The 24,409-nt window shown below is 57.3% G+C and overlaps 8 protein-coding genes across 8 annotated transcripts; 3 read left to right on the plus strand and 5 right to left on the minus strand.

Moving 5' to 3' along the window:
- The first annotated feature begins 44 nt into the window (after nucleotides 1-44).
- Nucleotides 45-1,161, plus strand: DICSQDRAFT_133398 (uncharacterized protein). Its single transcript, XM_007362403.1, has 3 exons — nucleotides 45-338; nucleotides 403-490; nucleotides 586-1,161. Exons 1-3 carry the CDS (start codon nucleotides 67-69, stop codon nucleotides 862-864), a joined length of 639 nt encoding a protein of 212 aa, XP_007362465.1. The 5' UTR covers nucleotides 45-66; the 3' UTR covers nucleotides 865-1,161.
- Nucleotides 1,162-3,040: 1,879 nt separating this feature from the next.
- Nucleotides 3,041-6,170, minus strand: DICSQDRAFT_178292 (phosphoketolase). Its single transcript, XM_007362404.1, has 8 exons — nucleotides 5,967-6,170; nucleotides 5,592-5,901; nucleotides 5,382-5,534; nucleotides 5,011-5,320; nucleotides 4,261-4,952; nucleotides 3,980-4,190; nucleotides 3,621-3,917; nucleotides 3,041-3,559 (listed from the first exon to the last, which is right to left on the minus strand). The coding sequence occupies exons 1-8, from the start codon at nucleotides 6,130-6,132 to the stop codon at nucleotides 3,272-3,274; spliced, it is 2,427 nt and encodes an 808-aa protein (XP_007362466.1). The 5' UTR covers nucleotides 6,133-6,170; the 3' UTR covers nucleotides 3,041-3,271.
- Nucleotides 6,171-7,537: 1,367 nt separating this feature from the next.
- On the plus strand, nucleotides 7,538-9,132 carry DICSQDRAFT_51890 (acetate and butyrate kinase; the record flags this gene model as incomplete). The annotated part of the gene is made up of 4 exons (XM_007362405.1): nucleotides 7,538-7,974; nucleotides 8,047-8,231; nucleotides 8,296-9,017; nucleotides 9,082-9,132. The coding sequence occupies 4 exons, from the start codon at nucleotides 7,538-7,540 to the stop codon at nucleotides 9,130-9,132; spliced, it is 1,395 nt and encodes a 464-aa protein (XP_007362467.1).
- A 1,544-nt stretch (nucleotides 9,133-10,676) lies between these two features.
- DICSQDRAFT_159757 (alpha/beta-hydrolase) lies at nucleotides 10,677-11,663 on the minus strand (the record flags this gene model as incomplete). The annotated part of the gene is made up of 3 exons (XM_007362406.1): nucleotides 10,677-11,215; nucleotides 11,278-11,309; nucleotides 11,353-11,663. 3 exons carry the CDS (start codon nucleotides 11,661-11,663, stop codon nucleotides 10,677-10,679), a joined length of 882 nt encoding a protein of 293 aa, XP_007362468.1.
- Nucleotides 11,664-12,483: 820 nt separating this feature from the next.
- Nucleotides 12,484-13,350, minus strand: DICSQDRAFT_32352 (alpha/beta-hydrolase; the record flags this gene model as incomplete). Its single annotated transcript, XM_007362407.1, has 2 exons — nucleotides 12,484-13,000; nucleotides 13,067-13,350. Coding segments are annotated over 2 exons (801 nt in total), but the record flags the coding sequence as incomplete, so codon positions are not given.
- A 962-nt stretch (nucleotides 13,351-14,312) lies between these two features.
- Nucleotides 14,313-17,441, minus strand: DICSQDRAFT_133405 (uncharacterized protein). Its single transcript, XM_007362408.1, has 4 exons — nucleotides 16,453-17,441; nucleotides 15,453-16,385; nucleotides 15,160-15,350; nucleotides 14,313-14,902 (listed from the first exon to the last, which is right to left on the minus strand). The coding sequence occupies exons 1-4, from the start codon at nucleotides 17,075-17,077 to the stop codon at nucleotides 14,501-14,503; spliced, it is 2,151 nt and encodes a 716-aa protein (XP_007362470.1). The 5' UTR covers nucleotides 17,078-17,441; the 3' UTR covers nucleotides 14,313-14,500.
- An 826-nt stretch (nucleotides 17,442-18,267) lies between these two features.
- DICSQDRAFT_99951 (uncharacterized protein) lies at nucleotides 18,268-19,232 on the plus strand (the record flags this gene model as incomplete). The annotated part of the gene is made up of 5 exons (XM_007362409.1): nucleotides 18,268-18,572; nucleotides 18,632-18,728; nucleotides 18,791-18,835; nucleotides 18,885-18,978; nucleotides 19,057-19,232. The coding sequence occupies 5 exons, from the start codon at nucleotides 18,268-18,270 to the stop codon at nucleotides 19,125-19,127; spliced, it is 612 nt and encodes a 203-aa protein (XP_007362471.1). The 3' UTR covers nucleotides 19,128-19,232.
- A 735-nt stretch (nucleotides 19,233-19,967) lies between these two features.
- On the minus strand, nucleotides 19,968-23,235 carry DICSQDRAFT_80298 (Piwi-domain-containing protein; the record flags this gene model as incomplete). Its single annotated transcript, XM_007362410.1, has 20 exons — nucleotides 19,968-20,157; nucleotides 20,212-20,219; nucleotides 20,283-20,362; nucleotides 20,417-20,474; nucleotides 20,537-20,652; nucleotides 20,705-20,731; nucleotides 20,784-20,853; nucleotides 20,895-21,060; nucleotides 21,121-21,278; nucleotides 21,334-21,416; nucleotides 21,456-21,535; nucleotides 21,592-21,723; nucleotides 21,784-21,839; nucleotides 21,903-21,908; nucleotides 21,973-22,129; nucleotides 22,185-22,310; nucleotides 22,370-22,594; nucleotides 22,649-22,880; nucleotides 22,937-22,996; nucleotides 23,051-23,235. 20 exons carry the CDS (start codon nucleotides 23,233-23,235, stop codon nucleotides 19,993-19,995), a joined length of 2,190 nt encoding a protein of 729 aa, XP_007362472.1. The 3' UTR covers nucleotides 19,968-19,992.
- Nucleotides 23,236-24,409: the final 1,174 nt, after the last annotated feature.

A 24,409-nucleotide genomic window follows, 5' to 3' on the forward strand; every position in this document is an offset into this window, starting at 1 on the left:
GGACGGAGTGGTCAGACATCGTCTCCTTTCCTTTTGGCGGTCACCTCACTCGTACACGACCTCACGATGTCCCGAGCTCCTGCAACGACCTTCACCTTGTCTCCCGATAACCCATCCAATGCAACCATCTACGATGCAAGCGGGAGGGCCCTGTACACTGTCGCAACACGGCGGCTCTGGTCTGGGACGACGACGTACGTCATGAACGTGAACGGCTCCGTTCTCGCTTCCCTAGAGGAGAGGGATTTTCTTCCCAACAGAGTGACGATCGGGAAGAAACCACCCGTTCCGTTGCGCAACTGGCTGCACACGAGCCTTGCGGACCTCTCGGCGAACGCGTGAGTCCCCCCTTCTCCAGCTTCCGATCGGGTCGCGGTAGACGGGCACTCATGGAGTCTGCAGGAACGTGTCCGTCAAAGACGCCCTAGGACGCAAGTACAAATGGCGAGGTTACGCACCCGGCTACGGAGGCACCACCAGCACGCTCGAGGTGAGTCGTTCGGCTCCGATGCATCGTGTCCTGGCTTACCGGAGCGCACATGACTCTGCCCTTCGACCTCCCTTGCTCGGTCATTTCGCGTTTAGCTCTACACCAAAGACGACAATTATGCCGAGCCCATTGCCCGTTTCGACCGTCCTCAACAGCGGTATGAAGCGGGGACGCGCTATGCGGGCGCGGGGACGGGCGCCGAACCTGCAACGCTCGTGTTGGCAGGTCGTGCGCTGGAGATCCGGGACACCGTTGTGATATCGTGCCTCTTCCTGGAGAGAGCTCGCAGGAAGAACGAGAGCCTCGAAAAGAGCAGTGCGGAGGCGTTATCCACGCTACCGACGCTCGCGGTCACCTATGGATGGGGCCGTTAATGCCTGTCAGGCCTCGCCTTGGGCTTTGGATTCTTACGACCACATATCTCACTGTAAATTAATATTGTGGGCAGGTAGCTTACCGTAGCATCCTTATAATGTATCCGGTCAATACACGGTGGTTCTGGAAGCTGCGGACTCAACTAGTATAGTATTCGCAGTATTATTTCTGTAACCACACTAGCATGTATGCGTCTCCTCGTGTGGGTCACTTATTGATACTCCTCAACTATATCGGTACGACCCAGATGCGGAGGTGTTTTCTAGACCAGATACCAAGGCACAAGCCAAAACAGGCAACATAGAGAGTCGGACGAGTCTCGTAGCCACGTACCGGAGCGTATGAGGTCCCAATGACAATGGGGCCACCGTCAACATGTCCATCCGCATCTAAGCACGTATACAGGATTCCAGATAAGCTCCACGGACAGGAAGAATAGCTCTCTGCGGAAGAGCAGCGGAAACCCCAGATTAGCGAGGCGCGGCAAGGCTTCGCGGGGCACGGCCAGATATCAGTGCGGATTCGAAGCTGAACCAGTGCTCTTCGGAATATCGTGTCAGCGAGACCACATCTGACATCCGCAAGTTGGGCGGGACTGAACAGCCTGGCCTGCCGTCCGCACAATGCGGTAGACGAGGACAAATGCAAAGTGTGCCGGAACTTCAAATCCCTCAGCCCCCCCGCGTACATAAGGGCGAGCTTTCGAGCGTAAGTTTCATCCCATCCACCGCCAGCCCGCCAGCCCACCATCCTCCGCTACGCATTTGCAGCGCTGGCCCCCACAAATCACCGCCAACCACATCGTTCAGGTGCTGACCGACATCCATAGTTGCATCATCTGACGTCTTCGTCAACAGCATGGCGGAGATTGAGCGTTGTTCGCCACCTCCCTTCCGGATGATGACAACTGCCAACCAGGAAGGCCATCTCCTTCGGCCAGCATCGCGTCAGGCGATACGCTTGCGGCAAACAACAAGCCATCGACGGAGGGCGCAGACGCACAAGCCCAAGCTGACGGAAGAGAGACAAATCTTGCCGCCTCCCGCCTGGCCGAACTGCCACAACGAGCCAGAGGTTAGACATGGGCCACCACCGGCACATGGGTAGAGTGCGGGCGGCCATCTGCGCCATCTTAGCGCATGGCCGTCCCCTCACGTCGGGGTTCACTGCGCCTGAAGGCAACATGAGAGCGACAAAGAAATTGCCCCACGACCCATCGATGAGCAAAGCTCTCGCCGAAGGGCGAAGGGCGGTCACGAACGACCGCAGTCCCCATCTTGCTCATGACATCATCCCATCAGCGAGCTCTGCAAATATAGACGGACGAAGGGTGAAAGTAAGAGAGCATCGGGACTGACGCGATTGTACGGGTCAGAATCAGAGCAGTCTGAGAGCATCAGCCATGCGGAGTACACAGTCGCGGGCTGTCCTGCGACGACTGTGATATTCACTGCGACCACAGCGACGCGGACCAACCCTCGCCCGCCGCCGCCGCCGCACGCATGGTGAAGTGAGCACGCCGTTCCCGAATTGCGTATGCACAGCATCGCAAAAGTGTGCAGGCCAAGCCAAGGGACTCTGCATGAGTCTATGCAGCCTCCGTGGCGCATTCCCATCACATGCATGCACTGAGAGAATGGGATGGAAAGGATGAAGCTCACAGATGGAGCCGACACGCCCCTGCCTGCGTCTTATGCAGACATTTGGGAAGCCACCCAACTGGCATCCTAAGCACCGCGAAACAGACCGAAACGCCAAAGTTGAACATTTCACGCACCGAAAACACCACAATTCCCTGCGATAATCCGACGCACAACCACACGGTCTGAGAGGCGACGGCCTTGCTAAAGCAGGACAACGCTAACTTGCACATAGCCCGTGTGGTGAAACACTCCCACCATGGGAACACTGCCGAAAGCAGAGCGTATACTCCGTTAACACCGTCACCATTGCGCCCTAGAAAGTCTGTTGATTCTGATCGAGTCGAGAACGTCGCGGCCTGCAGGCTGCACATGAAGAGCATAGAGCACCAAAGGAAGAATGGAAAGTCAGCAGAAAGAAACCGAGTTCCAGGCATCTGCAGTAGGCGAAAAGGCCGAGTTCGCGGCACGTGCAATCACCCACGGCGCGACCGGCTACGCACCAAGGACGCCAGGCTAACAGTGGCCGGCAACGATTTTCTGCGCGACAGCAAGAATGTCTTTCGACATGAGTGAAATTAAGATCTAAGGGTACAGCTACAACAAGCTACGAATGCCAACGAGATACAAGTACACGTGAACAAGACCGTCACACTTCAACTCGACATTGTCCTTGCACTTCCACCGTACTAGTACCGCCCCTCCTTCGTGAGGGACCCTGAGGACGACCTGAGTATCCCACCCGCCCGAAACACGCGGTCTACTTCTACTCGCTGAACTTCGGCACATCAAACGTGTCCTCCGGGTCCGCCCCGTGCTGCAGGATATACTCCTTGTGCTTCTGCGCCAGGTGCAAAATGTGGCTGACCGTCTTGTGCGCGTCGATCTCCACGCGCGGGTTCAGCAGCGCCGCCGCGCGCACCGCCTGCGCCGCGACGTCGTACCGGCTCGTCCGGTTGAGCAGCATCATCATGAACGGCGACGTCGTCGTCCCCTCCTCCTGGTACCCGTTGATCGTCATCCGCTCCAGGCCCTCGCGCCCGAACAGCAGGCCCTGTGCGCGCCCTTCAGTCAACAAAAGACTTTCCCAATGCGCTAAGCAGGAGGAGACGCACCTTGAGCTCGACGGGGTACCCGTGGTAGTTGAAGATGACGGGCTTGTTGCGCGTGAAGAGCGACTCGAAGCCCTGGTCGCTGAGCGCGTGCGGGTGCGACCCAAACGGCCCGAGGATCATCAGGTCTGTCACGTTCACCACGCGCACCCGCAGGGCGGGGATCTCCTTCCGGAGCAGCGCCGCCGCGGCGATGACCTCAAACGTCAACTCCACGCCGATGCCGACGAGAACGACGTCCGGGGCCATGCCCTCGTCCGTGGACGCGAATTTCCAGACTGACGCGCCGGCGATGCAGTGCTGAAATTCACAGCAGGAAAATCAGACATGGAAATTCAAGCACGAAGCGGGAGAAAGCGCACCCGATCAGCCTCTTCTGGGCTCAACCACACAGGCGTGGGCTGTTTGCTGCCAACCATCAGATTGACATAGTTCTTCGCGCGTAGACAGTGCGCCATCGTCGACAAGAAGCAGTTCGCGTCCGGGGGGAGGTACACGCGTGCCGAGTGCGGCTTCAAGTTCAGCACCGCGCCGATGAACGATGGGTTTTGATGCGAAAAACCGTTATGCTCCCTGATACACCACACTCGTCAACTCTAATCCTCTCTCACGAAGCCAGCCAGCGGAGAAGAAAGGAACTCACTGCCGCGTCCACGTACTCGTCTCGACATAGTTGAGCGAGCCCATCGGCTGCCTCCACGGCACCTCAGCGGCGGTCTTGACAAACTTCGCGTACTGCACCATCATCGTGTGGATGATGCCCAAGAACGCCTCATAGCTCGGGAAGAGGCCCGTCCGGCCGGTGAGTGTGTAGCCCTGGAGCATGCCCTGACAGGTGTGCTCCGAGAGGATCTCGATGACACGGCCGCCCGAGGCGCGAGACGCGACGTCCCACTGCATGTTGCGTCCAGAGTGGCGGAGGACGCCGTCGAGCTTGTTCGAGATCAGCTCGTCCGGGGAGAAAACGCGGAAGGAGTGCGGGTTCTGCTGGGCGACGGCGTCGAGCAGTTCGCCGGTCACCTGCATGGGGCTCTGCGCGGAGCCCTTCTCGACAGCGAAATCGCGCCACTCTGGGACACTGAGCGCGGTGTATGCCTTGTACGCTTCCTCGCGCATGCCCAAGCGCTTGCTCTCCTCCTTCGGGATGATGGACAGGATATTAGGGTTGGGGACGCCGTCGGAGCCGAACAGCTCCTTCGGGTTGTAAGAGCGCAACCACGTCTGAAGTATCTCTCGTTCGCCCGCATCTTTTTTCGCGTTCGGAAGGGGGACCTGATGGGACCTAAAAGAGCCCTCGATATACTCGCCGTGGAGTTCTTTCGGGCCTGACCATCCCTGCATACAACCATTTGAGTCAGCCCACGCCAATATCGTTACACTGAAGGCGCCGTACCTTAGGTGTGCGCAGGATGAGCACAGGCCAGCGCGGCTTCACGATGGGGTTACCGCTCCGGGCTGCTTTCTGGATCTTGTGAATCTCGCCGAGGGCCCACTCCATGCTCGCCGCAAGGTCCAGGTCGATGTTGTCAAGATCCTCGACAATGCGCGCCTGGTATCCGTACCCGGCGAAGAGCGCAGCGATCTCCTTGTCGTCCATGGTACCGTAGATGGTTCGCTCGGAGATCTTGAAGCCGTTTACGTGTACGATAGGGAGCACCGCCCCAGACTCTGCGGGGTCGATGTACTTGTAGCCGTGCCATGCGCTAGAGGAGAAGACGAAGTATCGTCAGAGCAGACAGTAGGGGTCCATGGAGGTGCACGCACGTAGCAGTCGGGCCGGTCTCGGCTTCACCGTCGCCGACGACAACGACACAGACAAGGTCGGGCTTGTCCATGACGGCACCGAACGACACGCCGAGGGCGTAACCGAGCTCGCCACCTTCGTGAATCGACCCTGGTGTCTCGGCATTGACGTGACTTTACGCGGGAGAAGATCAGCTCGGGTGTTCCTGGGAGCAACAAGGGGGGACTCACCTTGGGAAACCGCCAGGAGCACTGAAGGAAGCGATGAGGGCAGAGAGGCCCTGCCTATCGCGCGAGTACTTGGGATAGAAGCTGCCGAGGGAGCTCTCGAGCCAGAGGGAAGAGAGAATGGCGGGAGCGCCGTGGCCGGGGCCTACGACGTAGAGGGCGTCGATGCCGGTCTTGGCGATGAGGCGGTTGAGGTGGGCGTAGACGAGGGTGAGGCCGGGGCAGGTTCCCCAGTGGCCGAGGAGGCGGGGCTTGATATCTTCGGGGGTGATATCGCGCTCTACGAGGGCGTTGTCCTTCAAGAAGATCATGGCTGGATATATGCGCATATAGTCAGGTCAATCGGCGACAAGAGACGATTCTAGGAACAGGACGTACCGGCAGCGATGTAGTCGGCAGCTCTGCGGAACTGCTTAACGGCGACAAGTTCTTCATCGGAAAGAGCATGCTTGATGTCGAGCTTAACGCTGAGGTCAAGGACGGACTCCGGGAGGAGAGACTGATCGGGAGGGGGGTTAGGTTGGAAGAGCTTTTGGCCAGGCATGATTGGAGAGGGGAGGAGTTGGGAAGTGAGAGAGGAGTAGTGGGGAGCAAAGAGCGATAGGGGGAGGCATATTTATGGAGACGGGGAGCGAGGAGGTGAGTATACGATAGCGTCTGAGGGCATCCGTGCGTCTGAGGGCATCTGTGCGTCACAGCTGGTGTCTTCTGCTGCCAAATCGGGCCCGGCTTCTCCAAAGACGCGTCCAGTCACGCCAGTCACGCGCTGAGGCCAATGAGCGGCCCGGCGGTGTGACTCTGGACTGTGCCTCCCATGGACTGCACTGGACGCGATTGGGACATGGCCGACCAAAGGCCAGACGTTCCTAAAGCCCGCTTTCCTTCTTTCGTCGTCCATCAAACGTTCTACGCCTCCGTGGACCATCATCGCTCTCTATCCAGGCCCCTGAAACGTCGCCGTGATACTCGTATGCTCTCATGGTCGACAGCAATTACCAGCCTAGAACACACCTCAGGGGCCTACCGGAGCGCCACAGCGCGACAAGCAGCGCGGACGTCCTCTCTTTCGCGGTCTCTCGCGGGTCTCGACAGCGCCTTCCCCCCACTTCTTGTCAGCTTCTCTTCCGGATGCCCTGATAGACTTGAAGCCGAGTTCCTGCCGCCCTGCTTCCCCTGTCCGAAGATCCCGCACTGACAACCAACCCGATCTTCCTCGCCCCAACGACCTGTGCGTACAAGAGAGTCCAAGGCATACATGCGGCCGCATAGGCCGCTGAGTCTGGCTCCCAACCAGAGACGTCGCGCGCAAAACAACATCGACTCGCCGAGCTACTATCTGCCTCATCTCCGACCGCGAGGCATATTCGCAGTCATCGCAACATAGTAATCATCGTGCGCAAAGTAAAGTGCCTTACGGAAATGGACGTTGCAGCGCAGCCTTTGCGTAGACATCGACGTCATACTCGGTCATGCAGACACCCCACCCATCCTCACGATGAAGCGCCCTCAGTGCAACGTCAAACCTAGTTCGTCAACTCCCCAGACGAAGGTCGCCCCCGCACTTCCTGTACAGAACCGCAGCCATCGCTTCAGTAGCTCAGGCGGTCGAAGACTCGACGAGAACGTAGTCCAGGCATTTGTGAGTCCAATCGATCGTCCAGGCTCTTGTATGACACGGGCCAGACCCCCCAGATAAGTCGGCGACATCTCTCCGCAAAATGCTAAGATGACTTGACATATGCACTGCCCGCGCACGGATGCTCGTCTGAACGCTTCGTACACACGAAAGCGCGACCAGTTGAATATTAGTTGAAGGCTCTTGGGATGGAATGGAACCCGAACAGCACAACTAACGAACCATGCCGCACCACTCTAGGACCAACTCCCTGCGTACGCACCCGCAAGCGCGCACCGCTGCCTCCAACCCCGCCACCGAATTCCACCTCCCCATGGGCTCCGAAGAGCACCGCGCGCCCAAGTCCGGGCTCATCCTCGCCGTGAACGCCGGCTCCTCCTCGCTCAAGATCTCCCTCTTCAAGCGCAGCCCCTCCCCCTCCCCGTCTCCCAATGACGACTCACATGCGGTCGAGCTCCTGCTCACCTCGACGATCGACAACATCTCCGCGCCCCCCGCGCGCTTCTCGTTCGCGCTCGCCGCGCACGCCGAGGGCCGCGAGACGAAGAAGGAGCCGGTCGAGCGCGTGCGCGACCACGCGTCCGCGTTCGCGCACTTCCTCGACTACCTCAAGCGCGAGGCGAGCATCGACCGCGCGCAGATCGTGCACGTGTGCCACCGCGTCGTGCACGGGGGCGACTACTTCAAGCCGGTGGTGATCACGGACGAGAGCTACCACCACATCGAGCGGCTCTCTGACCTCGCGCCACTGTGAGCGCCCTTCGTTTTCCCGCCTCGCCTCGTATCGCCTCGTGAAGTGCGCTGACGAGAGGCGTGTGTTAGGCACAACGGGGGCGCGCTGTCCGTGATCAAGGCGTGCATCGACGCGCTCCCGAACGCGAGCTCGATCGCGTACTTCGACACCTCCTTCCACCGCACCATCCCCGAGCACATCGCCATGTACGCGATCTGCCAGGACGTCGCGCGGCGCCGCGGCCTCAAGAAGTACGGCTTCCACGGCCTCAGCTGTGCGTCCCCCCCACCCCGTTCCCTCTCTGCCCCTCGCCCCTTGCTGACACAGCACGCACGCAGACGCGTTCATCCTCCGCGCAGTGAGCGCCCACCTCCAGCGCCCGCCCGCCTCCCTGAACCTCATCGTGCTGCACCTCGGCTCGGGCGCGTCGATGTGCGCGGTCGCGGGGGGCCAGTCGCTCGACACGACGATGGGCCTCACGCCGGTGTCGGGCCTGCCCGGGGCGACGCGCTGCGGGGTGATCGACCCGAGCCTGATCTTCCACTACACGAACCGCGCGGGGCGCATCTCGCACGACCGCTCGCTGGCCGTCGACGTGCACGTCACGGAGGCGGAGGAGATCCTGAACAAGCGGAGCGGGTGGGCGGCGCTGACGGGCACTACGGACTTTGGGGAGATCGTGCGGAATATGAAGAGGGTGGAGGAGAGGGGGCGCAGAGGGGTGAAGGGGGACGAGGGCGAGGGGCAGGAGGAGGGACAGGAGGAGGAGGAGGAGGGGAAGTGGAGGACGGCGTTCGACCTGTTCGTCGACCGGATCTTGGGGTTTCTCGGGGGGTACTACTTGAAGTTGGGAGGTAAGGTGGACGCGCTGGTGTTCGCAGGGGGGATCGGGGAGCGCAGCGTCGAGCTGAGGGAGGCGGTGCTGGACAAGGCGGCATGCCTTGGGTTCGAGCTCGACCCTGAGGCGAACGGGAAGGTGGACGGGGACGAGAGCGTGGTTGTGGACGTGGGGAAGGGGAAGGAGGGCAAGCGGGTACTCGTGTGCAGGACGGATGAGCAGGTACGCCGGGTGTTGGGTGATGTGTTTGTGTTTTGCGGAGATGCTGACGCCGTTGCTTGTATAGCTCGAGATGGCGAAGGAGTGCGCGCTCGACTCGAGGTTCTGGGAAGAGTGATCGGGTGGCGGACAATGTTTTCCTTTGTATGCGGTCCGATTGGGATATGTCACGGCTGGGCGGAGGACGGTTATATGTTTGCGGTGAGTACATCTGCACTCATTCACAACTCAGTGAACACCGGCTGAGCTGACTTTTGAGATTGTCTGCTTACAAGAGTCCGCAATATGCACCGCTCCCGTTCGACTGACCTTCCAGAAGCGTGTGTAGCCATCTTGATCGTGATGCTCATGTCCGGCCTTCTGGCGGCAGCATGTCCCGTTGTCTCCATCGTCAGTTTGGTCTTGTTCGTATCGTGTGCTGCCGTCACAGTATGAGTCGTCTTCAGGTCTAGGAGGAGGAAACATTGTACCACCATCTTGCTACCGGCATAACGGCGCATCACGATCGAACAATGCGCTATACCCCTGGTGCAGTCATCAATAGCAGAGTCTCCTGCATAACGCGCATGTCCGAATATTCACAGGCCGAATCCGTATCACTCGCATACCGCAGAATCCCAAGAGGCATGCAAAGTTGGTATCCTGCATTGAGTCGCTTTGACGTGGGGCAGCATTATTGTCATTCCCACCATATGCGAGTGAAAGAAGGACGAAAGATGTAACGGTTTCGAGAGGAGCACTTGAGCTGATCTTGATGCCATGTGGGCAGGCGCTCATTAGGCGCCCGACGAAGACCAACAAGAATTGAACACCCCTAATTTGACAAGCCAACGCAGGCAAGGCACTGACAACACGATCCCAAGACTGCCCGAAGGAGGCGTAAGCGGAGTATACACTGTGACCCTCACACGTCTTCCGGTCTAATGCCGTCGTTGTTGCTGCATAGACGCATGAGCTGCGGTGTCGAGTCGGAAAACACAGGTGGGAGTCATTCGTCGCGCCAGGGACTGGCGTAGTACTGCAGCACCAGCGCAAACGGGCCTGGAATGCAGCTGTCTCAGTCTGACCCAGCGGTAGTCGTGGCGGAGCAGTTCGTAACGCGGGACGGAAAGTCGGCCTGTCTCTTTTCGGGCTCGTCTGCAACGCGACGCTCTCCGCCTCGTGAAGGCGCGGACCTCTCCATGCCGCATGGGCCAGTCACTACGGCTGTTGGACTTTGGCAAATTCTTTAACCTCGAAGTCCCGCACTCCCTACCCCCTCTCCTGCGGGTATATAAGGTCCGCGATTTTGACCCTAAGACCCCAGCAAACAAACACTACTCAAAGTCCTCGCACACAGATATGTCAACGCAGAAATCATCACCCCGAACACACATCGTCAACGTGCAGCTCTTCGCCCTCTCGGCCGTCACCTTGTCCACTGTCGCTTTCGCCGGGAAACAGTAGGGTATGTCTGCCGCACAGCACTAATACGACGCAGGTTTAGATGTCTTATCCGACCTACGATAGGCGAGGTCCTGCTCGGTTTATGCGACTGGTTGCACGTCCCAAATTTCTCCTGCGTTGACCTTATCGAATGCTGACGGCTCGTGTTGAACATTTAGAGGACGAGCAGATTGAACCGCTACTGGATGTCGGTTAACATGGAGTACATTGAACGACCTATTCCCGTGCCAATACTTTGCCGACCCATGTCCCAATCGCCTTGTTCGTTTCCGCCGGACTCTCGAGATGCGGCGAATGCCCGAGCCCATCCAACATGTAAATCTCGAGGTCCGCATAAAGCCTCTCGAGGAGCGCACGCATGGCCTCCCAGTTCCGATGCTGATCCTCGCGGCCTTGCACGACAAACACCGGCACATTTCGTACACGCCGTTCCCACTCTGCTGACGCGTCTTGCTTGCGGCTGAAGTTCTGAATCTTCGCGTGCCGTGGTGCTGCGAGGAATCCGCCCATCATCTGCAATTTCAGTGGGTAGGAGATTGGGAGCGACGTAGGCGCTACGCAGGAATCGGCGAAGAACGACGCGGCAGCGGTCATCTCCTGTGCTGATTCGGTCATGAGGGTACCAAAGGCACCCACAAGGAATGCGCTGGTAGTGCTCATACCGTATTCGAGGTGGATCGCGCCGCCGCCGCAGTAGATGATGCCGGACAGGTATGTAGGCCCATAGGCATTTATTACATCCACTGCGATGGCGCCTGGCCGTGCGTAAACCTGGGTTAGCGTGTTTACCGCAAAAGGCGGATGAGTTTCTGCAAACCTCCGAGGCTCCTAAGATACGTGAAATATAGCCTGGTCAGTAGGCGATGCAAATCATTGGCTGCTGATCACTCACCAACCAATCAGGAATGGCTTCTCCACGCCGAATGCTTCGCATACGGTTTTGAAGTCCTCTGCATAACGGATGGATTCATATCCCTCTGACTCGACAGGCGCCCCGCTTCGACCGTGACCACGCAGCTCGTAGCGAATGAGGTGGAAATCATGGAGAAGGTCTGGGTCCGCGAATTGATTATCGAATCCGAGCGCGGTACACCCCATACCATGGATGAAGACGAGCGCAGGCTTGGAGGGCTCCCCTGCGGATTCCGCCCAGATCTTGTTGCCGTCCGGGGAGGTGAGGCTTTGTTCTCCTGACAGCGGCATACTGCTGGTGTTGGCTTATAGTCTGAAGAGTGAGTGCTTACGACTATCCTGCGTATGTCTGCATGCTCCATTTATGCCGTGACCTTGCCTGAGCGTTAGACCTTCACAGGAATAGAACTCAAGGGATACACCGGTCTTTCGGATACTGAAACGGTTTGTAAGGAACCTATCCCGAAGACCGGTTTATTTTTCAGCACACGGACAGGGTCGGCGCTCATTTGCTTGCGGACCAATAGCATCTCAGCTTCCATCATACGAACTACGAGACGTTCGTCTTGTACGTGTTACCATGATGTGTACTATGTACTGTGTATGCTGGTCGTATTCCGGTAGAGCGTAAGTATCAAAAGATCGACGGCCCTCAGCGCGCCATCCGCGCGTTGCGCTGTGCAACGGGACTGACTGCATCCGCAGGAATGGATGAATGTCACATCGAAAATCGTGGTTGGTTTCGTACTACGTGATTCGTGATATTGTTGTACCCGAAGTCACTGACTTAGGCTCAGGCTCAGTCCTTCTTCGATTCGCGTTCGCGATCGGTGACCAGCTAATCGCGGGAATGACCGCGGACCAAGAAGACAACTTTCAAGCCCTCGAATGTGCGTACAATTAACGTGATAAATAGCCCGTCGCGACACCCGCGCCCCCATACCCTCGAGTCAATGAAGAAATCCCTTCTCTGAAACCATGGACTACAGCTTAGAACGCTGCCACGTCTGTCAAATTAGCAGGTGTATCAGATGGGACGATAAAGCGATACCGATCACAAGAATTGCCCCAGTGCGACCCGCAGGGTACTCACCTTTCCTTCGACGACCCCCTGCACCCAGGCTGCAATGGCCTTGTTCGTCTCCGCCGCGTTCTCGAAATGCGGTGAGTGGCCGATGCCGTCCATGAGCTTCACCGAGACGTCGTCGTATATTCGCCTCGCGATACTGATCATGTTCTCGTACAGACAGTGCAAGTCCTCTTTGCCCTGGACGATGAGCACCGGCACCTGACGCGCCGTGGTCTCCCAGACGGTGTGGTCCTGTACGCGCCTGATGCTCCAATAACGGGCCGCGCGAGGTTGCATGATGAAGCCACCCATCCAGAGCAGCTTGACGTCGTAGGGAAGAGGTTCCTTGACGCACGAGTCGACGAACGCCTCGGCGCCGCCGCTCATATCATCGGCTTCGAGTGAGCTGATGACAGGCCAGAGCTCCTCCATCAGCGGGTGTTTGCATGGAGGATGGTAGTTGAGGGCGAGGATGGAACCGCCCACGTAAACGATCCCCGAGATATATTCGGAGCCATAGGCGGTGATCACATCCACAGCGATACAGCCCCCCAAACTCCTACACGATGGGAAGAGGTGAGCGTTCATGCTATGCTTGGCAATTTGCTCGATGCCGGCCGCTTACCAGCCGACCATGAACGGCTTCACTACTCCAAACGCGTCGCACACTGTCTTGAAGTCCTCTGCGATGCGGATCGACGCGTAGTCCTTCTCGTCGAGGGGCTTCCCGCTTCTCCCGTGCCCCCGCATCTCGTATCGTACGAGGTGGAAGTTCTTCTTCAGATCCACGTCGGCGAACTGTTTATCCCACCCGAGCGCTGTGCAAGAAAGTCCGTGAACGAAGACGATCGGGGGCTTCGAAGCGTCTCCTGAGGACTCGGCCCAAATTCGCGTTCCGTCTGGAGAGGTGAGGATGCGGACGCGCGAGGTCATCGGCGGGTGAGTCTGAGTCTGCAGAGCCATCACGAAGTTGCAGGCTGGTTTGACTGCAAGGGGTCGCAGGAAGTAGAGAGCTGTCGTGCGCGGCGTGCTATGTGCTACGTGCGCGGAGCACTTCTCGGAAACGGGACTCAGTCTGTTTCGCGTTCAAGCTTATTTACGCTTTTCACGGCAGCGCTATCTCCAGCAGAGACCACAGGTCCAGCCGCGACCTTCCGTATCCGACTGCGAGGAGCCTATCTATTCTAGGACGTGTCCGCAAGGAGGGAAGTCTCTCAGCCTGGTCTCTCGGGCACCAGAAGGCTTTCTTTCGTACGTGGCTGACGTTGAGCAATAGAGAAATCATGCAAGAATCAGGAGCTCCGTGCCCACGAGGCTGGCCTGAACGCAATATACAGGGCGAAGCATGGGGTTCTACGGCTTCTGGTATTCGTAGGGCGTGGGACGGACGGTTGGCCCTTGACCGGCATTGGCTGGTGTCGTTCAGAGGCCTGGAAAGGCCGGATTAGACGCGGACCCACCGTGCACTCTCATTGGAAGAGAGCACTTCTTCCTCTGGCCATGACAAATTGCCAGATCTGCCCAATCATCACGACACCCGATTGTGCACCCGAGACGATCTGGAAAGCGAACTTGACCTGTACCGCAAGCGCTGCCTGCGCTGCTAGTGCGCTCTATGTGATAAACGCAGCGCCCCCAGCGGGGCGTCCCAGACCCCTTAGGCGAAGGAAGGTCCGAATCCCCCGCATTGTCCGCGGGGTTCCCATCCACGCCCTGTCGGTGGCTTCTCGCGAGTGTCTTCCTTCCCACCTACCAGTTCTTCAACTCTTCGTTGGACTCTTCTTATGGCTGCTGTTGAACAGACCTCGGACGTGTACACGTACACGTGAAGATTGATGCGCGTGTGCAGAGAACGTAAGTCCGAAGTACGTGGTACGATAGGTGAGATGCGGGCAATAACTGTGCAACGATACATAGACTGCAATAGCGATTAGTACTAAACACGGACAGCGAAGCGCGGGTGAGAGGACATGTAACGATAAGTGAATACGTATACCAGCACAGCGACAACACCAGCGACACTACCAGCCTCAACCTTCCCCGGACCCAAGCGCCAGTGTCATTGACTCCCCATGACCTCTACTACGATGTTCGCGGCCATCAGGACCAAATACGCGCAGATCAGCGACACGCCCCACGTTCTGGGTAAGAGGTACCCGTTCATGGGCACGAACACCAGCGTCGCCAGCAGGAACGCGAGCAGGCCCGTGCCCGTGATGACGAGCGACGGCGAGAAGTGGAGCGGGTAGGGCACTCCCGTCTGGCGCACGATGTACGAGCCCGAGATGCCGACGCCGAGGAGGATGTTGAGCATCGGCCCGCCGAAGCACGCGGAGAAGCCCATGATAGGCGCGAAGACCGCGACGGACATGTTCGCGACGAGGTCGGCGAGGGAGTTGCCTATGGCGAAGATCGTGATGCCGATGATGGCGTCCGAGAGCCCGAAGATGAACCCGAAGGTCTGCAGAGGCGTTAGAGTTAGCGTCTATTCATCCTCAACCGCAACCGCGTCTGCAACCGCAACCGTAACCGCAACCGCATCCACAGAAGCCATGAACGGAGAGGTGGCACAATACAAGGTCTTGTCACACTCGTCAGCGAACAGCGGGGAAGGGACGGAGAGTATGCTCTAATGAAGGGGGCACGGAAGGACGAGGGGTCGTGGAGGAACAAACAAGGCAATAGGAAGTCTCGGGGGAGCGAGATCACCGTACGTACCTGAAGAACCTTAACGACTTCGTCGGCGATCGCCATGATCCAAACCACCGCGACGACGAAGCCCATGGCGCACCGCGCGAGCTGTGCGGCCGGAGAGAGCCCTTTGTCCGCAAACACGGCGACGAGGATCGCCGCTGTGAGCCCAGTGACGCCAGTGGCTAGCAATTGCCAGCCCTCGCGCTTCATGCCATCTGCAAAGGTTCATTCATTCAGTTCATGAGCGCATGTCAATGACTGCACGGAGGTTTCGGAGCAACGCCCTCGGGGAGGTCAGAGCCGAGAAGACCACATACCTAACAGGACGGCAGCACAGAACAGCGGCCCAAGGCAGCACTGGACGGCCATTAGCCACTTGTTAAATTTGAGCTCGTGCATCTCTTCCTCGACTTCGTCTTCCGCGATCAGCGTGCGCTCCACGCCCTCTTCCTCAAAGTCGATCAGCGGGCTCACGCTCGACCCCGCGGCGGAGTGCCGCCTCTTCTCTGACGACTCCGGGCTCTCGTGCGCGGTCACGACGACAGGCAGGGTGAGAGTCAGCGCCATGACGGCGGGCGCGGCCAGGACCGCGGCGATCTTGCCCAGGAAGGACTTGCTCCAGAAGTCGTGCAGCGTGGGGAAGAGGATGTGCCCTACGTGCGCGACGGCTTTGTACACGCGCTGCCTGCGCGTGCGCGGGACCTCGACGCACGTCTGCGACTCCGCGTCCGTGTCGGCGACGGAGGTGGGGGAGGCGGGCGTGTGCGAGATGGAGGGGATGCGCGTGTGCTCTCCTCCCTCGAGCGGAGATTCCCCGGGAGTGAGCTGCGCGACGGGAGGCGCGGGGCGCTCGTCCAGCGGCACTCCCAGCGCTGTATCCCAAGGGTTGTACTGCTCGCCGTGACCGCTGGGTGAGCGGAGCGGCGTGTGGGATCCCGAGCGCAGGCTATGTCGGGATCGCCGATACGAGTACGGCGTGAGCGGGCTCTCGAAGGGCGATAGCGAGGCGGACGCGGCATCGCGCTGCAGCGAGGAGACCACACGCCTGAACTCGAGTGCGCCGACAAGGGAGAAGGAGGGCATGTGGTTGAGCGGCGGAGATGAAGGTGAGACCGAGCGCGTGCGTGGACGTTGCGGCAGGTTGGTCTGTACTCCAAGCCGAGGTGGGTCAGGATGCGAGATGGAGCGTGCGCGCGAGTAGGGCGAGGGAACCTGCAGGGTCTGCGTGGACGGTGATTGAGAGAAGGAGGCTAATGGACGGATGGTGGCGTTAGAGTTGGCAAGAGCAGCGAAACGGACGACGAAAGGAGTACTTACGCTCGTCAATATAGGGCTCCTCGTCGTGATAGTGCTCTTCGTCTGCGTACTCGGCTCGCATGAGCGCCTCCAAGCGCCTGCGCTTCTCTTCTCGCCTTCTCCACCAGCTGCCTATGACGACAGCGGTCACGTACACGGCATAGAGCACAATCATGGCAGCCGCCTCCCATGCCTCGAGCTTGTTGTCCCAGAGCACGATAAGCAGCAGGCTGACCGCGACGGTGAAGAAACCGACGTCCCGCAGGAACGGCCCGCGCGAAACCTTGAACGGCTTAATGATGCACATGGAGCCGACCACGCACGATGTAATGAACGCTGCGGCACCCAGCAGTTCGCCGATCGCGAGGCCTCCAGAGTTACTCCGCATGGCCGAGAACGTCGCGAACATGTCCGGAGAGCCGTTCCCAAAGGCAAGGAAGGTGACGCCTGCAACATTCTCGTCAAGCCCTAACAGGTGCGCGATCGTGCCGAGATTAGGACAGAAGAAGTCAGAGGCGGAGATGCCGAGGGTCGAGAAGAGGAAAAGGAGCCAGACGGCGTAGCCGACGAAGAGGGGCGGGCGGGCGGCGGTATCTGCGCAGAAGTAGGACTCGAGGTAACCAATGTCGAGGAAAGTTCGGTCCATGTCGCACACTTCCTTGACATGCGTACATTGTTCTTCGGGCGGGACGGAGAGCGGTTGACATGCCTATGGAGACAATACATTTGGTGAGTACCGACTCCACACCAGATGCCAACGTCCTCCCGGTCGCAACGGTCGGGTCTGGTGCAGTACGAGATGTGCTCCAGTGCGTGCCAGTATAATTTGCTTCTGCCGAGTCGCGTGACCAGTCATAGGGCGTGAACGGGCCCGCTGGGCCGTAGTGCACACAAGGAAGCAGAGCAAGCTCCTGGGCATGACGCAACCTCCGAGGGTCTGAGATGCGCGAGCGAGAGAGCCCTCCATTCGTCTCTCAGATACCCGCCAAACGCATCGGGCTCGGCCGTAGCCTCTCTTTTCCTAGCTCACATTGTGGTGGAATCGCTCCCAATACGACTGGCGGCATTCCAGCAGCGCATGTGCTTGATCTCGGACATCCACCGAAATGCAGCAGGCCAAGGCTGCTCTGCACGCGCGCCCTGCCTCCCGTTCGGAGCGTCCGCGACCCTCGGCAGCTTCGCCATGGGTTCTTGCAGATATTCGATGACAGAAGAGGAATAAGAATAAGGCTCACCTCGCTCGCCGTTACGCGGAAGGGCGAGAGCTGATCGACGTCAGAGAAGCCGCGCTTGGCAAAGCCCGAAGCCAGGGCGGATCGCGTGCCGCCGACATGAGCATACCGAGATTGCGACCAGAGGAGGCAGTTTAGGACGATGAGGGCGACAAAGGCGAGCTTGGGTGTACCGGACCACATGATGGCCGATGAGGAGAGACGACCGCAGGCAGGGCGAGCTCAGGACATGCGAGACGAGAGTTAATAGACGGGAGGAGACCTGCTAAATGCTATGCGTGCGGACACGCCGCTCTGGGAGCATGTCCTCATCCGGTGAGTGGTGCCGCGGCGTTTGGTCATTTAATTTCTCACCCTGATGAGGCGCTTGTGCATTCTCTGCGATCCTCCAAACGGCTTCGGTCGGCACTTGAGAGTACGAGCTTCTCCTCGGACAGGCCTGCGAGTACAGTTGAATATCTTGAACGAGTTCCGAGCATCCTGAGAAGGAGAGAGGGCCTCTACCGAGGCGACCGAATGGGGACGCCCCCGCAAACCCGGACCGTAAGTAGTTATCTGATAACTTAGCGGAGGATAAGTCCGTTTCGGTTATCTAGCGCCCATGATGGCATGTGAATGTGGTCCGACACCGACGACGATCGAGCGAGGGAAACCTGCCTCCCAAACGTCGAGCTCAACGAGCTCGGAGCTCATCATCCTCAGAGCGCGCCCTATATACGCGACCTTTGTCGACTCTGAATTGTATCCTTCCACGCCCGCGCTCAACATGTCTCTCATGACCTTTTCGCGTCATACTGTCAAGCAACTCAAATTCGTGCTTCCCGGGGGTCTCCTTACATACTATTTCGACAGCTGGAACGTCCTGCTGCGTATCCTGAATGGGCAGGCTGGAGAGGGGCGTTGGAGTAGGTGCGCAACTCGCTATAATCTGGGTCGATGCGCCGTGCTGACGGTTAAGCCAAATCCAGGCTGTCTGCACGTCTGTCGATATTCTCTGCCGCAATAACGGTCTCCTCGTTTCTGTACGTCTTGGCTTTGCCTTTAGTGCGAGGAGAACAGCCAAACGTAAGCAGCGCCGTATAATGTGCCCAGTCCTCGAGCGATGACCAACCCGTACCTGAACCCAGTATCGGTCCTGGAGGCAGTCTGGCGTCCTCTCTACCGTCATACCTGTAAGCTCCCAAGACACGTGTCCTCCCCCATTCTGACGTAGGTTCGCAGGTCATGACCGTATCTATAGTCGCCGGTTGGTCTCTGCTGGTGTACACGCTAGGCCAATGGTCGAGTCTGGGATACCTCGAAGGTATCATAGCTGGTACGTCCTCGGGCACCCCCCTCTGCTCTCGCGGTACCGCTTCGCAGTCCAACTAGGGGTCTCACGCGCGGTTCGCAGCCACCGCCTTGTATGCACTCGCATTCGGCCTCCTGGGCCTCATTCCCGCGCCACGGGTGCGCAGGCAATGAGGGCGTGCGTCGTTTTGTATCGTTGGATCTCCATCTGCTCTCATCCCACACAATCTCTATGTATTCGCACATTTTCACGCCGTCGTATCCTATCCGGTCCTTTCGCCCGCTCGTCTGACAGGAACAGACTCACGTTCGCAGGCTACTGAACGGTCACGCCGAAGCTGCTCGACAGCTCATCCACATGCAGCGAGCGTCCTAGCGGATCGGAGTCGAGAGTGCGTAGGCTCCTTTTGCTTGGCGCCGCTGCTCGATCGGCGCTTCTCTTCGATCGCAACCCTTTTGCCACGAGACCAATAAGTGAACGTCAAGTCTATAGCCAAGATGTGGCGCATTCGATCGAGCGATGAACCGCTTCGTCTAGCAAGGATACGACGAGTGCGTCCCCAGATTCCTCTATCAACTGTTGGCGCAACTGAGTCTAATGAAATTGTTATCCAGCAGCTGCTTAGAGATCACCGGGTGTTGGATGTTGAGCCCTTGGAGCCCTCTACTGTCGCAGTCGAGCAGCAGCGTGACGTCAGCAAGGTCCAGCACCGCTCATGCTGCCACTACAACAAGCCCTCATCCACTGACCGCCTCACCTGCCATCCATGTGACTCCGTCTGTGTCGCACACCAGTGGCACTGCAAACGGACGGATGCCATTCAAAATCATGAAATATACAACTGCGATGACAACTGTACTCGACGCTAGCATGACACATAAGTAGCAGCGTCCTACGCACGGTGAGGGTGTGGACGCCAAACAGACATGCAAGATCTACCAGGTATTCGTACAGAGGCAGATCACGGGGCCTCCAGTACATGCTTCCGCCCAATCGACGGGCATTCTCGACGACGAAGACCGAGAGACAGTAGGCAGTTCAAATGAAGGGCATCCTCAACTGGAACCCGGGAAATGGTTTGCTAAGTGCCACAGCACGCTTCCACGTTTCGAGATCGAAGGTTTCCCCGGAAGTGGTGTCCGACGCGGTGTCGCTCAGGGATGCACCATTCCCACAGAGGAAGGGAAGCCGCAGACACAAGCGCTGCGCGTCCGGGTCAGTGTCGGATAGAAGCAATGGAAGAATTGCAAAGCGTACATCGGCATCTGGACAATGGTCTCACAGTTAACCATGTTGGCACTATGGGGAGGGGTTGCTTCGACACTCACAATAGACAGGAGCGGGGATGGAAACTGACCGCGTCGCACTTGCATATGTGTGGCACAAGTGGAACGTGAGCCTTTGGATGCTGTGTGCAAGGGTTGATTGACTTGACAGGCACCATCGGGGATGATATACGTACAAATCAATATCGAGCTGTGCCTCGTTGGCCAGCACAGAGTAATGAGTGGGCCGGCTTGCTATATGCGTGGATTGCAAAGTCAGTACCACACAGAATACCAGGAAGCCTGGAGGCACGCACTGCCCAGCAAACCCGCGTGTGACTGGAGATAGAAGTTGGGGACATGCGGATTGGTAATGCTGTCATCAACGAGAAGTCCTGCGGGGCAGTTCCCGGAGCGGTCCTCATCCTCTGAGCTGGATATCGGTGAGATTGTGGGGAAAATGCCGTCGATCTGACGGGACGCACTTCTTCGCAAAAAACCGGACGTGATGCCTAGGGGGTGTAATCTTTCCACATCGTCAAACTGCAAGGCAAGACCGCATACCTCTTCGTTACAACGATGAAGACAATTTTAGGCCACACGCGCCGAGGCAATTTCATTCTTGTGAATAAGCCTATTTGTCGGAGTTGACTTGATCTCCCAGCGACATGTGACATAGGGTGAAGAGCTCACTGTGAATCTTATGGATTTCATATTGAGTAATTCGGTCATATTCGCCCTCGCTCACTCCGTCTCTGTAGAAGATGATGACGCTCGGTGGCCGGTCGAACTCTGAACCCAGAGACTCTCTGCGATACTTGCGCCAGTCATTCAGAGCAGACTAAGCTCGGAGGGCAGTGAGCAACTACCCAGATCCTGATATGCAAGTAGATGTACGCACAATGATCATCTCTTCCAAGTCTTCAATCATCTCCTGACGGGGCTGCTGCACTGAACTATATGAGGTCATGATGCTCGCCTCTAGGTTCAAGGACGCAACCACTCCGGCGACAGAGGGCCGATTGGTGATGCCGGGACCTGGGTGCCCAACGTCAGCGCCTGACGTAGGTTGTAAGTGATGGATTACAGCTGAGAAGGTGATTCAGCCACTGACCGACAATCATCGCTGTTCTAAGGAAATCGCCGACCTCGGGGTGTTCGATCACCGAGTTAATACCGCCCATGCGAGAGTTGATCCTGTTCAATTCCAAGCGTTAGCACTGATTACTGATCCACGAGCAGTAGCAAGGAACTGCTTGCTTCAGAGCGACATTAGCATAATACTGTTCGCTGGCATGGTCCCATTTCCCTTTCAGCTGTACCTCGTGCATGAGCGCGTAGTTCTTACTAGGATTGTTGACTTGACACATACCACGCATTGCGTTGACACGCCTCTGGCGCAATCGCCCCAATACTTGATCGCCCTGCGAGTCTCCGCAGAATTTTCCGGCATGATACAAAGAACAAGTGTTGGCTTGAGCTTTCGCCCATATTCTTCAAGAACCTGTTATGGATTTATTCATGACTATGGTGCTCCGGAAGTCATTGTGTTAAGCTTCCTCACCGCAGTAGGATTGCTCCCATTCCCAGGTAAGAGTTCAGGCATCTTATCTGGGATGGCTATTGGAGAGAATTTCATGAAAATGCAAGCCGAAAAGGAAAACAGAAGATCTTAAGACATACACATGCCTGTTCACAGTTGTGAAGTTATGTGAGTGCAAGTGACACTGCCTGTAAGATGTTACCTGCTTACCGAGGCCCCGCAAGGCGTCGCTGAGTCTCCTCACAAAGTGCTGAACCTGGTCCCGGTCCACGTTGTAGTAACAGACAACCATCCAAGACTGCAGCACGCCGGGTTTGTAGAGCTGACAGCCTCTCAGGTTCCAATGGCCAGCTTTCCGCCCCAATTGCTATATGGTGCGCTGTCAGCACTCCTGCTGATCCATAGATCTGCGCACGGCCTACCACAACGTGACCATGTCCATACTTTATGAGAGGAGGAGCGAGGACCTTGGCCTTCAGATCAACTGGCCGATCGTTGACTTGCATCCCAGCTTCTCGCACGTAATCGGAACTTCTATATTTGAAGACCTGTTGCATCGTGAATATGCGGGGGCCGCACGATATGATAGAGCAAATAGATCACGTACATCATCGTGTCTGACAGCCTCAGTGATGGCGCGGAAGCGGACGTCTGGCCTCTGCGTCGCAATATTCAGGAACTCCTTCTGAACACGAGGGGGAATCTGCTTCCGGTATATTTGACCGGGTTGAACTTCACAAAACTCTGCGGGGAAAATCGCGGTCTTCCCTATCTTCACGCCCATCGCCCTAGGGTACTGCACTGGCACCTGATACTTGGTCTCGAAGTGGCGCTTCAAGGGCTGAGTGAGCCTCCAGAGTCGTATGTTCCAATCTCGGCCTCATACCTGAACAGAACACCGTTCGTTCTCCTTGTCAAATTCCTGAAGACCAGCTGCATCCACGAGATCAGATATGGGGCGTGGACGCATGTCGCGCGCGACAGTGAATGAGACGACGACGCCCTTAAGGAACGACCGGAGCTGTCGAAAGCTGTGGGGCTGGAGATTGTGCAACCCTCGTACATCATGTACGCCAAGGTGTTGCATCATGAGATTGATGAGCGGACCGTGAGCATAGCTACGTCAAAAATATAAGCATGTTCAAGTATTCAGTACTAATCCGTCACCACGTACAAGAGCGCGTGTGAGACGTCGATATTGATGAGCAATCGACCCAGTGTTGGCCGCACGCTCCTACACCATCTGGAGTCAGCATACGACACATTGTATCTAGGAAAACAAAGCTACTGGAAATAGCCCCGCCACACTGAGAGCCCGACGTCGAGATATTTAGCGGTTGCGATGTCATAGAAAGCTCGCGCATCAGCTGGGAAATGGTGCCTAATGTTGGGCGCTTGGCGAACGATCAACTGGAGGAGGCTGAGTGACTTCGTATTGTTATCGGGCGGGACGCTTGCATTCCGCGGTTGCATCAGCAATCTGACCGCGCTAGAAGGTTGTTGAACGATCCGAGACCCTATAGGGACGGTGTCTCGATAGAATGAGACGCACGCTGCATCGATTGTGGTCACCCCTCTAATCGCGACCTTGTGGGTGGGATTGTTATGCCTGCGGCTCATGCACACGTCGAACTATCAACGGGAGAAATGTAACCTTGCCCATAATGAGGGATACAGCGGAACATACCTCTGCTCCCTGTATTTCTCGAGTAGAATAGAGGTTCTTCCTCCCATCAAAGACGGGGCGAGGGTTGAACAGCGCAGAATTATCTCTCTGGAGACGATCCATGACCTCGTAGTTTTGACGTTTAGACATCGGACGAGGCGGTACGAGTCGTACTGCCACGGGGCTGATGTCTACGCAAATCAGATGAGATGGCTATATCCTTTACGGGAACACAAATGGTATACCAACTGAAGTAGTGATGAGATCGACAGTATGTTAAGTGGAGCACGAGAACACTCACTATCATACTGATAATACGTGGCCGACGGTATCCGTGTAATCTCAAAGGAATTGGTGGAGATATACAGCTCCCAGGAGTCCGTAGCTGTGATCCTGCGAAGAGAAGAACTACAGAGTCGTCCATCCAGAGTAGAAACTGTCCTCACCTTCTTTCCATCTTTGGCAGCAGGCCAACTGATGACAGGGTGAAACGCAATATAGGATCTGCAAGGGGGGTGGAAGATTGTTCTGGGGGACGGTTGGTCCTTGATTTCGTAGCAGTGGCCCATGGGTTTATATATCATTCTGAATCCCTAAAGAGCCAATAGAATGTGTGGTATGGTTTGGATCGGAGTGACGGGATGGCGTCGACTCGTGAAAGCAGGAGAAGCAAGGTCCCGTTGAGGTTAGAAGGCCGCAGCGGCAGTTGATGTCGAGCGTCTAAACATGCTTCGTGGAACCGTGCGAACGGATGAGACCGCTCAACAAATGGCTGCTACGCTCGCTATTCACAACTTATTGGAACCATCTTTTAGGAGTGGCTGTCAAGTGTCCATGCAATGTACAACTTCTGTAAACTCAGTGCAGTTGAGACGGCTCGTGTACAAGTCTCTCCAACATCAGCCTAATCATAGTGAGTAGTACGATCATCCTGCCCCTCGATCTCTGCAGCACCTTCCCCGTAGCACCTCCTCTGACATC

Source organism: Dichomitus squalens, assembly GCF_000275845.1.
Source record: "Dichomitus squalens LYAD-421 SS1 unplaced genomic scaffold DICSQscaffold_4, whole genome shotgun sequence".
NCBI lineage: Eukaryota > Fungi > Basidiomycota > Agaricomycetes > Polyporales > Polyporaceae > Dichomitus > Dichomitus squalens.

Excerpts from the sequence above, each read along its gene's own strand:
- DICSQDRAFT_133405 (XM_007362408.1), bottom strand. The coding sequence starts at position 17,077 with ATGGACCGAACTTTCCTCGACATTGGTTACCTCGAGTCCTACTTCTGC. Across the intron at positions 15,351-15,452 it reads CTGTGCTGCCGTCCTGTTAG|ATGGCATGAAGCGCGAGGGC; the intron begins GTATGTGGTCTT and ends GAACCTTTGCAG. Across the intron at positions 14,903-15,159 it reads AAGTCGTTAAGGTTCTTCAG|ACCTTCGGGTTCATCTTCGG; the intron begins GTACGTACGGTG and ends ACGCCTCTGCAG.
- DICSQDRAFT_178292 (XM_007362404.1), bottom strand. The coding sequence starts at position 6,132 with ATGCCTGGCCAAAAGCTCTTCCAACCTAACCCCCCTCCCGATCAGTCT. Across the intron at positions 4,191-4,260 it reads ACGAGTACGTGGACGCGGCA|GGAGCATAACGGTTTTTCGC; the intron begins GTGAGTTCCTTT and ends GTGGTGTATCAG. Across the intron at positions 3,918-3,979 it reads GCCCAGAAGAGGCTGATCGG|CACTGCATCGCCGGCGCGTC; the intron begins GTGCGCTTTCTC and ends TGTGAATTTCAG.
- DICSQDRAFT_133398 (XM_007362403.1), top strand. The coding sequence starts at position 67 with ATGTCCCGAGCTCCTGCAACGACCTTCACCTTGTCTCCCGATAACCCA. Across the intron at positions 339-402 it reads GCGGACCTCTCGGCGAACGC|GAACGTGTCCGTCAAAGACG; the intron begins GTGAGTCCCCCC and ends TGGAGTCTGCAG. Across the intron at positions 491-585 it reads GCACCACCAGCACGCTCGAG|CTCTACACCAAAGACGACAA; the intron begins GTGAGTCGTTCG and ends TTTCGCGTTTAG.